Below are 17,409 nucleotides of genomic sequence, written 5' to 3'. Positions count from 1 at the left end.
AGCTGATTGATCTTCGAGAATCCCAGAATATATTCAGTGACGGGGACTTGTCTCCATGCCAACGATTCACAGACAGCCTGAAGAAAAGACCTCAAAATCATTCATTGTAAGGGAAAATGTGTTTCGATCAATAATGTAGATGATGCAAAACTGAATTTTGCCACTTGGGGGAGAAAAAAAAAATTGTGTCGCGTAAAACAGACCATAAGTAGTACAATTGTTCAGCTGCCATGAACCATGTCTATTTGTAACCACCTAAAGTGATAATCCCAAACACCAAATAAAAATCGCATACTTTTTCAGAATGAGGAGAGGTATTCATCAAAATTCGGGACAATATATTTTACTGTTATATCAAGATCCTTGGATTGTTTTTAAAGATAACAAGAGATCCTGCTTACTTTTGAAATAACTGCACATCATGCAATACATACCAGGAGGGTCTAAAAAGGTGCAATATGCTAATAGTGCTGATGCTGGCACAAAAGTCCAAAAAAAACAAAAAAAAAACACTTGCGGTCTGGTCTTAGGTATGAGCTAAGCTAAGGAGAATTTACTCGACTCAATCTGCTTAATAAGCACAACTAAGCCCAGCTGGAGTTTGTTAGCTTGGTCAGGCCCTTGCTACTTTTTCATTATTTTGGTACGCCACATGCAAACAGATTCGTATGCACACCAACACAAAAGAACCACAGGAAGAAAAGAAAAAAAATACCGAATATGTAGTACAGATCGCCAATTTACAAGCCAACCTGTAGAACTTCCTCTTCACAAACAACAGGGATTGTTTGATTTCTGAATGGGGTTGTTCTCCTGCTAAATGGTCACAGGGCTCATTAAGGCATTCCAATGTGCACGTACAGAAATGCTTAGATCGATGTGTTCTCAGCCTGGCAGCTGGTCCCGCTATTCTCGTCAATGCACGTTTTACAGTGCTACATGGGCCACACCCAAGACAACACAGCTGCAAAGAACATGCACAGGGACACTGTAAATCCAAGTCCATTTTAGTGGTTACGTGGCGCTCGTTGTTTAGCAGGACAGCTTGGAATTCTGTTCATTTGTTTTATCAAGGCTGCGTGACTTTGACTTTGAGCTTTTTGCTTAGGATTTTTTTCATTCACTCTGATCAGTTATGTCCCGATGACTTATTAAAGAATGTAATACTACGACTGTATAACTAAGTTCCATATCACAGCTATGGATAAAAAATTAACACATGAATCATGAATATAATAAAATATAAAATGGATATACAATACAATAAAAATACAGAGACAAAAAGGATCTACTTTTTCAGTAGGTGATTCAAAGTAAAGCCAAACAATAAACCTAATAATAAAACTCAAGTACGCATGCAGCAATTTTAAACATTAGGCAATGTTATTGTATTCATGTATGACGATTAATCAAAATAGGTTGTTCATTGTTAAATAAGCAAAAGACGAATTTTATTATCATGTCATGTCTAACGTGTGGAACCTTTTTCTGAGACCGGCGAGAATGTGCCAAAAAAAAAAAAATGGTAAGTCTTCGACACGCCGCATGAATTTATTGCCTTCACAACACAGTTTTGAAAACAAAATATAATAAAAGGAAACTTAAATATAAAAGCTCTTCAAAGGAACAGTTAAACATTGAAAAATGTACAAATGTGCATGTTTACGTTGTTTCAACTGTTCTGCTACTAACCAGGAAGCTTCTTGTGTTCTTATCTGTCTGAGAAGAATACATTTGAAGCTTATCATCCTCAGGACAGATGCAACTACTGGCCACACCACAGTCCTGTCCTGTCCATTATCGTTTTCCTGGGCTTTGGCTGACCACTGAACCACTAAAGCTTCAGTGGCGGGAGTGAACATCCACTGTCCCTACAGTGTCCCTACTATATTACGATGACATCCGATACGTCAACTTTTATGAGAAATTGTAATTAAGCAGAGTATCATTTTAGCATTTTAAGCGACACGTGACAATACAATACTAATACAAAAAACAATAATGCATTAGAACTAGTGGGGGTAGGGAATTGTTGAAAGCGAAACCGTGGAAGAGGCAAAAGGCGGATGCAGAAACAATTGAGGGAGTAGTTTGAAGAAAATTTAATGGATCCAAGTGAGGCAATTGTGCATGAGCTATTCCTCATAATTAGGTTAAATATGGTGATCAGATCCAGTTCTTTACAACTATTCAAATCTTCAGCCTGGTGAAATTACGTGCACCATGTTCCTCTTTTCCTTCCTCTTTTTTTTTTCCTCACTCGCCATTTCTCTCACTGTTGAGAGAACACTTATACATTATTAATCATGAAGTATGTCTGGTTTTGGAAGGAACCATATGTGCAGTACTGCGTCAGTGCGTGAGAGACCAAAATGTCTGTATGCAGTTCAGATTCAAATAGAAGGAGCGATGTATTCTGGAGGCAATTTTCTCACTTTGAATGCAAATGTTTGCATGCAAAGCAGATGATGGCAGAGTGGCGAGAGAACACAGAAGAGCAACGAACAAAACAAATTCAGTCGGCACAAGAGATGGAGAAATGTTGCGATGACAGAGCTACGGCCCACATGTACATACATTGGTAGGAAAATAAACGACATGATCGTTTCCTATTCTATCAAAATACTAATGAAATGCTGAATAGGGATGGATGGAGGAAGTGGGGGAAGATTTAGGGGCAGACAAACATTTTTTTATGAATAAGGCCGGCGGGTCGAAGTCAGAACCGTACTGAGATTGCAGCCAGAGGGCGGAGACTGCCCCGCTCTGTTAAATTAAATATGATGGACATCAACTGACATATTTGAATTGCCATAGCCATTTCCAGCGAGTTGTAACCTCTCCAACATAAGATTTCTGATGCATAAAACGGATGAATAGGTAGTCGTTTTTTTGCACACGCTGGTCTCGCTGTCATCTGGTCTGTTGCGCAACTAATGAAAGGCACTCGAAACAGGTATCTCCCGCTCCGTCGATTTGCATATGTAAGTCTAAAATGGTCCTCATGAAAAGTAGGTGGCGAAAGGCAACCAATCAGCGATGTTGTCCTTAAGGGATGACATGCTCGACAATCATGACTGCATGAACAGTCAGTGCGACATCAGCCAATGACGGTATTGAGGTAATCGGAGATTGTAAGAAGCTGAGACATAAATCATAATGGAAGAGTACCCGAGGCGTGAAATCCTGAATGATTTTAAAACCCCTAGTTAAGTTTTAGATTATATATTTGGTCACCTAAAAAAAAAAAAACCCAAAAAAACACATTTAGCAAATCACCGTACGTACGAAAAACACTGAAATGCTGTTCTCACCGAGACTGGTTGGCTTGATGAGCTCATCAAGCATGTCATAAAATGGCAACCTCTGAAGTTTGACATCTGGGTGGACGGGGTGCAGTGGGACCGCAGCGGACAGGTGGTGCGTCAAGCCGGAGAACTCGTGCTTCCCAGGGCCGAGTAGCGAGAGGGGGAGTAAGGCAGCGGGTGACGGGGTTCCACTGTGACCCGCGTGGCCCTCGTACGCCAGCTGTGTCAGGCCCGCAGGCAAAGCAGCACCACCTCCAACCACCCCCACTGTGGCTGGATGATGCGGTCCGGGCAAGGAGAGCTCGGCATGAGACACCATTTTTGCAGGGAAGCGTCTGCGGTACAGCTCTTTGATCTTCATATGCACGGCAGGGCTAGAGCCTGCCTTTACCAGATGCAACGCCTTGGTTAGAAGCTCGTGCTTACGTCCGTGTTTGTTGCGTCCAGCGTAGCCCAGCAGCACCTGGAGCTCCGACACCCGCAGGCTCATCACCATTTGCTATCGCAGACACAAATGGAGAGGAAGAGAAGAATGAGAATAGCGCAGCTTTCATTCCCAATCAAAAGTGATATCACTAAGATGTTTTTTTTTTTTTGTAAAGTCAATCCACAGACATCAAAGCACGGAAACATCAAATCGATGCGGAAATGTCTTCCAAAGTTTCACAGATTCTAATAAATTTTTTCATGTTTAATATCTTTTGTACAGATGGCGTGTACAGACTTGTTTGCACACGGCTTTCTTTCTGTCAAAAGGGAAAAAAATATGGCAGATGACAGACCGATGGATAGACGGATGATATAAACTATAAGCAGTTGGCATGAACAATGCGGTTCCAACCAGATTTCTGTTAAACGAAATGTACACTTCCTGGTGTTCGATGCCACATTATCGTAGCAATTAGCATTGGCCTTGTCCATTCTCTCTTGCTCCATGTTGCATGCTTAGTTTGCTCTCTTCCAAATTATCATTTCTAAGCAAGCCTCTACAAATAACGCTTTAGTTTGCAAAAGTTGATGTATATTATCAACACCAGATGCAAAGTAAACATTTTCACATGAATTTTTCATCGAAGCCAGGATAAGGCCTTGCACTCTCTCGCCATCTCAAATGCCTGTTGGAGCCCTGAATGGCTGCTCAGAAGGCCCGCTGGCAGTGGACATGAGGATGACTTGTAAAAAAGAGTTTTGTAGCTGCGACTGTCATAGTTTCATGTTCTTTATTATTCATCCACATTTCCCACACTGGACTCTCAAACTCCATCATTGCAAAGAGATGTGTTGATCAGAGACGTATGCAGCAAGCAAGCCTATGCTAAGTTGAATTAGCTGGAGTAGCTTCAATTTGCACTGAGACAAGTTTAAGGATTTAGTGGAAGATGCTTTGCTCATTAAATATTGATGGGGTGTACTATGATAAGCTTGTTCAGTGTGAGTTTACTTAAAAAGCAGCAAACCGTGAGCAGCACTTTGTGAAAAGCATGAAACAGGCCCTCAAAAGTCATTTTTAAAATGAACGCATTACAGTGTGTCGTCTCCAAATGTCAAATGGAGTTTGTAGCTAGCGATGGTAGGATATATGGCATTAGCTAATGAGTGGGGGAAAAAAAACATTTTTATAGCACTTTGAGTTGTTTTTGCCGGTGGGCTCGTCGTCACATGTTATGGTCTCCAAGCTCCAGCACCGCTGTGTAGTAATTCCCGTTTTAAGTTAAAAGCCACCCAAACTTTCTGCATCTTTTTTAGTTCTGTGTACGGTATTCTTGCAACAATGATGTCAGATGCATTGTGGAGGCTCATTTATTGATTTCCTATTTTTTAAAGGACCATCATCTCTTAACCCTTTCTGCTCCAGATGGAACTTCTCCTGTTTCTCCGAGGAGGAAAAGTTGAGCCCTCGGGAAACTGCTTTGCACTTGAGGATCTTTTTTGGGGACGCAAGCTTCGAGCGGGTGCGTCTGCAACAAATGCCAGTGTGGCACACACGGCGAAAAATGTATGTCGACCAATTTCTGCGGTCAACGTAGTTGAGTTTAGCTGATTTTTCCTCAACCCTAAAAATCACACAAAAGGAATTTGGTCGTTAGTACCACTTTATGGTGAGTTTAACAGTTTGTACAATGTGCTCCCCCTAAAGAGGTTTGCACGTTTGACCATCCAGCCACCCATTTTCAACAAGCGGTTTACCTGCTCATGGTTACGGGAAGATGGAGCCTATCCTTGCAGCCTTCAGACGAAAGGCAGACTACACACCGGACTGATCACCAGTGACTCATGCAGCACATATCGAGACAGACATCAATCCACACTCATGTTGACGCTGCCACAGAGTTGATATAACTAAAAAACGTACAGTGTATGAGCAGCCCAAGATGAGCATTCTCCATGTGCAGACACCTGCACATGCATTCAATCTAGACACAGCTGGCAGTTATGGCATACAGTAGCCTTCTCCTCTGTGTCAACAGATACACACGGCATGTGCCTTACTGGAAGCACACATTATGTGAATGTAATTCAGAGGCTCTGGATGTGAATAACAGAGCAGTTATAAAAACACATCATTCCAACACAGATGGCTCTGACAGGGAGCTTCAATCACAGCAGCAGCATGCAAGTAGCGGCTGTCCATCTGTGGATTTTACTAGAGTGACTTGCGAACTTAATATTATTCAGTTTCATATCTCCTTTCCACATACACACGCGCTGCCAAGGAACTGCCCTGCTGGTGACATAAATGACCAGTTCCATGAAATATGCATGTGGTGGAATGGGAAAGATGAGGTGGGGAGGGTGGTTTGGCCAAATGATGTCACTGGCTGGCCACCATTTCAAACACACTTTTCTATATCTCAACACAAACACATTCAAAGCAAACTATCCACTCTCATCCAAAGCAAACGTGCACATAAAAGGCACACACAAAACACGCACACTTTCACCATCGACCACACTGCGGATGTGTAACATTCCTCTGCCAGGCCGACAAAAAAAGGGGGAAACAAATAGAAGCGCAAAACAGTGGGGGGATGGATGGAGGAAGAATGATAGAAGAATAGGCCATCCGTCACAACCTGTCGTTTGATTTTGTCTGCTCTTGACTCACAACCGAGCTTCGTTTGTGTTCGAGCCACAGACGGTTTTTACAGGTTGAGCCTTTTCTACAATATTCTTCAACAGATGAATACATATCATTCAATGAAAGAATACCAGCATACAAGTATGGGGTTAAAGCAGACAAACAGGTGTGTCTTTCTAGGTTATCGTAAACGAAAATGAATGAAATCATGAAAACTACAATAAAAAAAAATCTTTCGTTAACGATATAACATAAAAACTATTATGTTTTGGGAAAAAGGAGAAGTAACTAAAACATCTGCTCACAAAACTAAAACAGTCAATAATTGTGGAGAATATATTGTTCGTTTTCCTCTGTCATTTTTTCGGGGGGATAATTTCAAACGGAAATCTTGACGTCCTAAGTGACGTAACACATTGACAATGAGGTCTCATGGGGAGAAAACCAAAATAAAACAACAGCATAATGTCGAAGGTTGGAAGAAAACGGCAGAGTCCCATTTGGGATTATTTTGATTTTGATTGCGTCCTGGACAAAAGCAACATTTTCTCTCGCTCTCTGTCTCGCGCACTCTCTCTCTCGCGCGCTCTCTCTCTCTCTCTTTTTTTTTTTTTTTAAATGTGACAACTATGTGTAGGTATTTAACAAGTCTGCACAATCTTTTTCAATTGCCAGGTTTTTATAATTAAAAAAATTTGACTATGATAAATAATTTCCCACGTAATGATGTACATAAATTAGAAGAAGTAGTCCGACATCATGTCATAGCATTCTGCTGTACTGGAAAAAACGTCAATAATAAAAGAATGAGACCAACTGTTAAGAATTATCACATGTACCAAACCTGAATGTCTGGTACAGGCCCAGACAGCGACCCCCGCTCAATTTAGAACTAATTGTGGCGATAGGAGTTCAACTGCGCTAATCAGAAGCTAGATTCTAATGCTAATCACACTCTCACAATATTTCAACATTTTGTGGCATCCTATTATGCGTAAAATGTTGAACACTCAGCATGCATTGGAGGTTGGGCATCCCAGATTCCTCCATCTGTGACCCCTTTTCAAAGTTTCTAATTTTTCCCCTGACGGCTTTTGGGGAGGTTTCCTTGCCTTCCTGGGGTTAAGATCAGTTATTTTTTGTGATATATTTGTGCTATCTGTAGTTGAATGTGTTTGGTTATATACATTGCACTGTTTTTATTTATTTATTTATTTTTCAAAAGGATACTCGTGACTTTATGTTGCGTGTAAAATAGTGACATCCAGGTCAATTCTTACGACTCATTCATATATTTTTATTTATGTAGATGCATAAATAAATTTCAACGTAATGGGCATCTGTCAGACATGCATGCCTTGAGTTGCTAATCATAAAATGGCCACAAGAGGGCGGGGCACTATCGTGAGTACCAACACCGATAACTGGTATCGTTACACGCCCATCCCTAATAATATCATATATACACGTTTACATACAGACAGTTACTGTTATCTATGTTTCCATACTAATTTGAGACGATTGGATGTGTGCTCTTTTTTTCTTCATGTGTTTTTGAAGTATCGGACTGCGAACCGGTCTCGGCAGATACTTAAAACCAAAAATACATCCCTATGTAATAGTGATATTTACAGTTCATCTCCAGCTGTGACGTTAGAGTGCTGCCAAATTCAAATTCATCTTTCGTCTAAAATTCCATCGATGACAGCCCATTGAAATGAACAAAGTTGGAAAATTTTGTTACAAATTTTAAATGTGCGGTAAGAAGCAAAAAAGTGTACGAAGCTAGAAAGTGCTGATAACCTGCTAATGCCAAAGCCAATTCTGAGTAGGATGTGCACCACCCCAGAAACGTTGCAGCAATGCGGAAGTGGTACAGACCACAAAAACTAGGAATGGTTTCAGAGTATCATGTGTTCTACTTCCCATTTCAGCATTGCACTTTAAACATTGGTCTGAAACTGTGCTTCATGGAATGTAACATTTGAAACAAAACACATACCATTCAATGTTTTTCCATGCTAGTTGCAGTGACACAGTCAAAGTTGCACAACACAAATCCTCCAAATATATGTTGCTTGCCAAGTGGTCATCTTTAAATCTTCTGGAAGGTTGTAACCCCATCAAAAGCAAAGAAAGAAACACAGTTTGACCCCATACTGATATTGCAAGTACGAATAGACAACGTTTGACAATCTTAAAATATGGAAACTGTAACCAGTAGTTTGCGCATGAACAATCTCTGTAGATGCTGACGTGGCAACAAAGAATCTTTAATTTCCAGAGATGGCAAAGCCTCGTGATTTCCCAGACTATCCACATGTCAGAAACATGTACACTCCCTGACATTATGGACGTCTAATAGAGTCTTCTGGTTAAAAAAAAAAATAAAGCAAAAAGCACCTTCCATTATATCTGTATGATTTAGTGAAGTTCTGTGCTACTATAAATTGTGAATTACCGTAAGCGCATGCTCACAGCGGGCGATGCTTATTAATTAGATGGTATGGTGTCTACACCATATTTTGAGATTAAAATGATGCGTTAGAAGTCCATAATGTCGGGTGTCGTTCAGATTTCGACCTTCTGGGCCTTCCGGGAATAGCATATCTGTGGTTGCTCGGAAACTTCCCCCGGCAGCATACCATTAATTCTTAGTTCCAACCAATAATCAAAATTAGCCCAATGCTGTTGGACGGACGGAGCGGTGTGTAGGATGATAATTGCAAGGGAAAATAATGGATGGGTGGATGAAGCAGAGGGGGATGGGGGAGTGCAAGAGAGTAGCTGCACCTCCAAACCAAATTAAATTCCCCACACTTGCAGTGGAAACAACAGGAAGGGGGTAGATGAGAAAGAAGACCTTGCCGGCTTGGAAGGTGCTGCTATGATAGAGACACACAGGAAAGCATAAATACAGGTTGAAAAATTTAAAGGCAAATTTATCATATGTGTCCGTTTGCTAGCTAAAAAATCGATTATTTTTGGCCAGAAACTCGACACTACGGTCCCTTAAAGACCTGACACTCTATCAGAGCGTGTATCAAATTGCATAACTACAAAAATATATTTCAAGAACATACTCCCCCCTTAACATGGCAGTTAACAAAAGCGGAAAGCAGAGTTACAATACAGCAAAGTCCTCATTTATTAGCAATGGCTTCAGTGGCCTATCATCTATTTCATGGCAAGCCTGTCATTTCTAAAGATTGCACCCCAAGGAACTGATAAATCAGATAAGATAAGAGCAGACAGGGCGCTTACACAAAATAAAAACAAAAAACAAAAAATGTTATTGCGATGTTTCTGACAGAGATTGTGATTTCAATTCGATTCACAATTTTTTTTTCCAAATCTAATTTCAGGGCAATATTCACTATGTACAGTAACATATCCAAATATGAAAAGAGACATACGCGAGGCTCGAAATTATTATTATTTTTTTTTTTGTGGAGATGTTTTGGTCATCAATGAGTAGAACATTTCAAATTTAGCGATGCATTTTTTTGCAGGTAATCCCATGGACCTGAAACAACGGTTTTATTCTACAATAAAAATATGACAATTTAATTGGGGATTAGAATGTAAGGCTGCAGCCATGAAATATTTTAGTATTGAAGTATACAACTGAAAATTCTACTGAATAATTGAGTATTCGCAGAAAGTATATATTATTTGTTAGGTTAACAATTTATTATGAATAGAAAAGAGAGACTATGACATTTCACTTTATAACAAACGACCAAGTGCAGCGCTGCCAACCAACAAAGTTCCAGAATAATCCGATTGAATTTCCATATTTTAAAAATTCTTTCAAGAACATGACCATGGGACAGTTATTGCCATACATTAGGCAATCGAATAAAAATAATTCTGCATGCTATTCAATTGCACAATAATCATTACTCTATAATAATAATTGTATGGCTTCAATGTTTCTCATATTGTAATATTAAAACATAGCCAAGTGAAGAATGACATAAATGACGCTTTTGATCACCAAGATATGTGTAGAAAAGTGGTTGAAAAACTCTCCTAAAATGTTGATTAATGTTCATATAGATCACAGCAAAGGGTGTTTATATGTTTCACTTACTGGGATGGGTGATAATGGAGCAAAATAACCACAACTAATTTGATTGAGATTGAAATAACGATGAATAAAAACGATTCTTTGTTGATTTCAAAACTTAGTATTTATTCAACTACAGTCGGCCCGTTATTTGCGGGGGATTTGAGATGGGTATCGATAACATTTATTGAAAAATAAATAATTTGAAAACAAATGACTATTATACAAATAAACATATAAACAACTATTTGTGGAAAAAAAAAACTTGGAAAATTTATTAGCACAAAACTCTAGCAATAATATATTGTGTAAGTCAACACCATATAGAAGTAGAAGTAACACAGTTTCCTGTCTTTGACATGCTAGCGTCAGTGTTTATTTATTGATGTATTTATTTTCCAGCATCGCCATGGAGTGAGTAAAAAAATAAGATTGTACTCATCCTGATGTTACAGAAATTGTAATTTGTGCATTTGTATTATTGTTATTATTTCAAAATGTTGCAGCTGTAATCCACAAACGAGAATGGCAGTGCAGTACGTAAATGACAGCACATTCTCTCGCTGAATCGTTTGTGAACGGTAAATCACATCATGTTCACTCACTAATTCGTTGGTGATCTGCAAAATGCTGACAGTCACTCAGTGAATCGTTCGCGAACGGGAAGTTATCTCACCGACTCTGGCAATGGCAATGACGTGGCAAATTGACGACAAGTGCATGGCTGAGCTCGAATGAACTGAGAAAAAAAACAAAGCACTGGACAAAGCGAGCCAAAGTTTGATTCTTTTTAAACGAATCTTGCATGAAAGACAGCACTGTTGCACATGACACGGCATTACAATGTACATTGCATTAGTTTTACGACAAGCGATTTAAAATGGTACATTTCCTCTAGATAGCTGTTTAATTTGATCTTAAATCAATTCATTTTTAAATAAGTAAAAAAAAAAATCAATACATATCCATAGACTAATATGAACCGTTTTTAGCATGATACACTTTTCAGCACTTTAGTATAAGTGTTTTATTTTTGGAGCTTGTAACGCAGAACTCATTCACTTTAAGACAATAGTGGTAAGTACGCTAAGCCTGTAAAAATAAAGACTACCGTAATTGTTCAAACATGATCTATTACTGTAGCCACTCCTATTTGCTGTAAGCACTGAAAGCATTTTATCTCATCTCTGACAAAGCACATTTTTATTTTGCATCAAGAATTGGATTGGTTCACTCAATCTAGGTGCCTAAATGAAGACATCTAAGTGAAATGCACTTATTAGAATTAAAATTAATCAAAGATAGATTAACGCACAGAAGATACGGCAGACAACTGCAAACTGGAAAATCAACAAGCCCACATGCACATGCACACAATATTTCACTGTTATCATGCAAAGCTTCAGCTTAACTAAGCACACGCGCAGAGGGCAGTCACAAAGACAAAGTGCACGCATGCCAAAGATCTGGCACACGAAAGGTTAGCATGCGAGGGACGCCCATAAAGCGTTAGAATACGCTAACAGCACCAGAGATCATCGGCCCCGCACAGATTGCCAAATAGCTGGTGTGCACAGCCAAGGTCTCATAACAACACTTCACTAATTCTCGTGAGAAATCTAAATCATCTAAAATTGTTAATGCAGGATACGAACAAACCACATACACATGGGAAAAAAGAAATAAATTCTACCCTTCCATTAAATAAAAAAAAAAAAAAGCAGTCACTGTCCCAGACATGAGTGACAAATTAGTTTAAACATAATGGAAAAATAACTCATTTAAAAATGTAACTAAATTATATAAAAACAAATTGCAAACAAAGCTGGCCTGAAAAAAAAATAGTGACTGATCATGAAGATTCAGCAATTCTTGGTTGGTTTTAGCTTTGTGTTTTATGTCGGATGCAGACCAAGTTTTTTAACACTGCCAATATTATTATTGAGGCCAATATTTGGCATTTGGGCAATTACAGGCATTTGACTTTTTTCTTTTTTTTTTAATTCGACGTCTGAACAATTAAAAACCAGTTCATTTTGGCTCTGATGGCTGCAGGGCGCTTCTCTGTCTGCTGCGACTCTGGCTGTGCAGCATGGGCCCGCCCTTGTGCAGCACCATCTGACTGGTTTCACGTGCAATGGCTGCAACAGCCAATCAGCAGTGAAAGCTGCATGTTTGCTCTCCCTCAAGACTCACACGCACAGGGAGAGGTCCAGTGAGCAGATGAAGGTATGGCCACAGATTTTACAGAAATCGTACTCAATCCCATGACTTTGAAAGAGCTTCCTGCTGGTGAGCTATATGGCCACACACACCACCCCTCCCCTCAGTCCATGTCTTGGTGGGAGTCACGGGAGGGACCAATCATAATTTGTCCATTTAAATTCACTGTAAAAACATCGCTAATAACGTCAAAATAACCGGCTCCAAAATGTGAGTAGAAAACATCACAAAATGATTCACCTTTCCATGGATGACACAAAAGAGAATGAGAAAATGAGCATCTTATGTGCACTTGGTCATATTTTGCTTGTTTTATTTACTGTCACCAAGATACACAAATAAAATGTGTTCTGAGAGGCTTTCCCTAAGGTTAATTGTTTGTAGGTTATCTATTAGATTCTAATCCATGAGCGTTAACTTTACTGACTTTTTTTCACCAAGGCCCAAAATGACACGTTGGGCGCGGCCACACTCGGCAGGAGTCGGCCTCCTTGCTGGAGCTTTGGGGCTCTGGCTTTTTCAAAGTATGTCCGTCCATCCATCCATACATTTTCTGCCCTGCATATCCTCACTAGAGACGAGCGCGGGCGTGCTGAATTTGTCAAAAGCCAACGAAAAAAAAAGATCAGTCCCGAAGTGGCCCCTGTTTAGAGGCAGAAAGTTAACTGCTGCCTTGAATTAGTGCTGTTACCTTTAAAGGTGACGACAACCCCCAAAACGTCTTTGCAATAAAATGTATGTTCCTTCATGTGGCTAAACATGGCATTCTGAAAAATATTGCATTTTTAGCCATCTCAGTTGATGGCCATTTTGTCACTTTTGTCGACTGAAATTGACATCACGGTTGCTCAGGGCTCAGGTAAAAATGACTCACCTGTTTTCTGAAGCTGAGACATGATTGGTCATTATCTGATCCGTGTGCAATAGTGATGTCATTTACAGTCGACACTGAGATGGATAAAAACGGGTGAATTTTGCAGCTTAACTTATATTCCACAAACACAATATTTATGACAAGTGGGCCTGCATAGAACATATTCTTGTTTAGAAAATTTGGGGGTTGACTTCCCCTTTAAGACCACCGGAGCGGCAACTCTTAGGCTCCTGAGTCTTAACAGAACTTTTGCGTGTCCGAAAACTAAAACCAGTCGCCACGGATTCATATTTGCTTTCATGCTCTTGTTTGCTTCAGCCTCTGGAAGAGGAAAAGCGACTAGAATGTTTTTTTGTTTTCGTGGAGGTTTTTGCCCATTTTGAACTCACGTTTGATCCAAACTATTGTGCAGAACGTTTTTATACGTTCACGGGTTGAAGTGGACAAGAGTAGTAATGAGCATTTGAATTTTGGTGGCGATCGGTTGCCGTTGCACACAACAGAACTGACAAACCAAGCAATATTACAGTGCTTGCCTCCCTGCTGTGCCGTAGACAGCTGAGATGGAAAAAATAAGCTCCAAGAGGGGGCGTGCCAAAAAAGAAAGTCCTTAAATCACTCCAGATTCTTTTGGAGGGGGTGAATTTTAGAGCTGATGTCATTTTTACATACATAGCCATTATATAAGTGCCAATGTTAAGCACGTCCAAGTGTCACTTTAGTGTCATATAAACAATCGGCAGTAAGCTGCCTGGCCTTGAGTCTAAATCTAACTGCTCCCCACATGCGTCGCGACGTCAACCACATGGCTCTGTAGAGAAATTTAACTACTTGAAATCAGGTTGCTGATGATAAAAATGTCTCTTCAAGCAGCAGAAAATCAGGAAGGCTGCGGGGCCGGATGGGGTGTCGACCTCCTGCCTTAAAGTCTGCGCTGACCAGCTGGCTCCGGTCTTCACTCAGATCTTCAACGGATCCTTGGAGCTGCGCGAGGTCCCATCCTGCTTCAAACAGTCTACCATCGTCCCAGTCCACAAGAAACCATCTTCAATAGAAGCGAATGACTACATAGCTGTTGCTCTGACATCTGTGGTCATGAATTTAAATGCCTTGCGCTGGAACACCGATAGAACATCACCGAACCCTTACTGGACCCCTCTGCAGTATGCCTACCTGGCTAACAGGTTGGTGGATGACGCAGCCAACATGGAGCTGCAGTACACCCTGGAGCGCCTTGATGGCACAGGGATCTCCGGCCATGTGCTGGTGGATCCACAGCTTCCTGACAGGCAGGTCACAACAGGTGAGGCTGAGGGGGACAACTTCAGCAACAAGCACCACCAACACTGGGGCCCCTCAAGGATGCGTCCTCTCTCTGCTGCTCTTCTCCCTCCACACAAATGACCTCAACGCACCCAGCTGTCAAACTCCTGAAGGTGGCGGACGATAGCGCAGTTATTGGCCTCATCAAAGACGGTGACGAGTCTGCGTACAGACAGGAAGTGGAGCAGCTGGCGAACTGGTGCAGCCAACAATCTGGAGCTGAACTCGCTCAAGATTGTAGAGATGATCATGGACTTCGCCAAAGCTGCCCCGCACACGGTCCAACTGCTTGTGTCAACTGTCGAGACCTTCAAGTTCCTAGGAATGACAGTCTCTCAGGACCTGAAATGGGAGGCCAACTTCAACCCCATCTTGAAGAAGGCCCAGCACTTCCTGAGGTTTCTGAGGAAGCACGCCCGGCCACAGTTGAGACAGTTCGACACATTAGATAATGAATCAGTTCTGTGTTCCTCCATCACAGTCTGGTTTGGCGCTGCCACAAAAAAGGACAAGATCCGACTGCAACGAACAGTCAGGATTGCAGAAAAATATCATATGCACCCCTCTACCCACTCTTGAGGACTTGCACACCTCAAGAACCAAGACAAGAGCTCAGAAAATTCTCTTGGACCCCCCACACCCTGGCGACAAACTCTTCCAGCTCAGATAGGGGCTATCGAAGCATGCACACCAAAACCAGCAGACATTCAAGCAGATTCTTTCCTTTTGCCATTAACTCCCTAAACATTTGATTTCAACTCTATAGCGGCACTATGCTAATGTTCGCCAACTTTGCACACCCCTGTGGGGCACTTTTAGTATTATTTCAAACTAATATTTTAGATGTACTGAATTTTTGGACAACTACTTTAAAAAGATTCTTCTTTTTATTTAACTTTCCAAAACATGTTGCTGAGCCCGGGCGCTCCCTGCACTTTTTATTAGAATTTTAAAACAAAGATGTCCATTTTGTAAGCTCTAAAAAAGCTTTAACAAGTTGCAAATCACAATACTTGTTTAATAAACAAGTGCTTAAGGGCATTTAAACAAAGTCAAGAGTTGGAATTTTTATTTTTAAACATTTTTAACCCAACAGTAAAAATAGAACAGGAGACAGGAGTTGAGTGTGACCTGATGCGCGTTTGAAATTGCAAATGACTGGACTTGACCTTATAAATCAGTGGTCCCCCAACACCAGTCCGCAGACCGGTACTGGGCCGAGATTTGAGAATAAAAACTAAATGGGGAAAAAAAGGTTGGGAACACTGCTGTAAACAAAACGCTCAGCACAAAACCCAAATCTCTGTCAGAGGCAAAGACCTCTCCAGTCTTTAGCATAAAAGAAATTAATGACCTGCATTGAGATATTTCATAAGACGGACTGCAGGATTATGCAAATAATGGCAGCCAAAAGTGTATCGTAGTGTATCTGTATGTGAATGGGGGTTCAGAATTTGACCTTTGTAGATCTCCACTGGTAACAGCACCGGTGCAGTATGCATTGTGTAGAGAATCAACAGCAAAACACAAAAAACAGCCAAGTCAAGTGCTGAGTTGCTTTCGTGCATGTCTACACACATGCGGATGTCTCATTTTCACAGAAAACAGCTTCAGCGTTCATCCAAAACTTTTATCCTTTCTGTGAGCTACAAACACACGCACTTATCCCAAAGTGTTTTCAATTGTCATGTAAACAACTGTTTCCTACCCGGGGACCGAAAATTGAAGTTAGGTTGCAAGCTCTCAATAATTGTTTACCTAGCGCATTCTGCAATGTTTTCACACAGTAATAAAACTATGCTGCACATGGTTGAGGAAAGCTGCACAACAATGCAGTTCTTGAAAGTCCCAGCAGACCAGAAGATGGTGAGGGTAATAATGTTGTGTCAAGCAGAATGTGTGTTTGTGTACACGTGGGTGTTTGACGCTTGTGTCGGCATGAGGGTGGAAAACTGCACGCTACCTTGCCATTATATAAAACTCCCACTCTCAGCTAAAGGGATCTCTGGACTGAGTGTCAGATCCCTCCCTGTCCTCCTCTCCTCTGTGCGCCCATCTCCCCCTCACCCCATCCCCACCTCTTAGCCTTCCAGCTTCTCTGACTCTCAAATACCTCTGCCTGTTGTTTTGTCTTCCTCCGGCCTCTGAAGTATCCAAAGTTGCAGTTCATACCATAGCTCAACAAAGACTGGATTTCAGAGCTAGGTCTAGCGCAATCACATTCTTTTCCAAGCACCCAAGAAGAACTCATCTTAAAGTGATTGCTCTTCTCATTGTAAGTATGTTGAAGACAGCTTCCGCCAAGCTGTACAGTTTGACTTCAGTCCACCACATTGGTTTGGAATGATAAACCCCGATCTGGATTAGATTTAAACCGCAGCGTGTGTAGCTTGGACTCTGTGCGTGACACACAGAGTAACCGAAAAAATAATTCAGATGTGACCGAGAGGGATGCAACGCATTGATTACGTTTAAAAAACCTGAATATTGACAGTGTTCTGTTTTTGGATCTCATAAACAGGATCAGGTT

General features: G+C 40.9%; 1 protein-coding gene across 4 annotated transcripts in view; it reads right to left on the bottom strand.

Annotated features, from left to right (window-relative positions):
* LOC148336854 (E3 SUMO-protein ligase PIAS1-like) overlaps window positions 1–17,409 on the bottom strand; it is a 50,948-nt gene that overhangs the window by 16,877 nt on the left and 16,662 nt on the right. For all 4 annotated transcript variants that reach the window (XR_015843232.1, XM_088296730.1, XM_088296731.1 and 1 more), the window contains exon 2: window positions 3,315–3,807. Coding sequence is in view for 3 of the 4 variants with exons in the window: in XM_088296730.1 (XP_088152856.1) it covers window positions 3,315–3,807 (493 nt within the window). In the remaining variant the exon portion in view is untranslated. The remainder of the gene's footprint in view (window positions 1–3,314; window positions 3,808–17,409) is intronic.

Source organism: Idiotropiscis lumnitzeri, chromosome 5 (assembly GCF_059441095.1).
Source record: "Idiotropiscis lumnitzeri isolate Australia: NSW breed Sydney's pygmy pipehorse chromosome 5, RoL_Ilum_1.0, whole genome shotgun sequence".
NCBI lineage: Eukaryota > Metazoa > Chordata > Actinopteri > Syngnathiformes > Syngnathidae > Idiotropiscis > Idiotropiscis lumnitzeri.
This window is presented reverse-complemented; position numbering and strand designations above follow the sequence as displayed.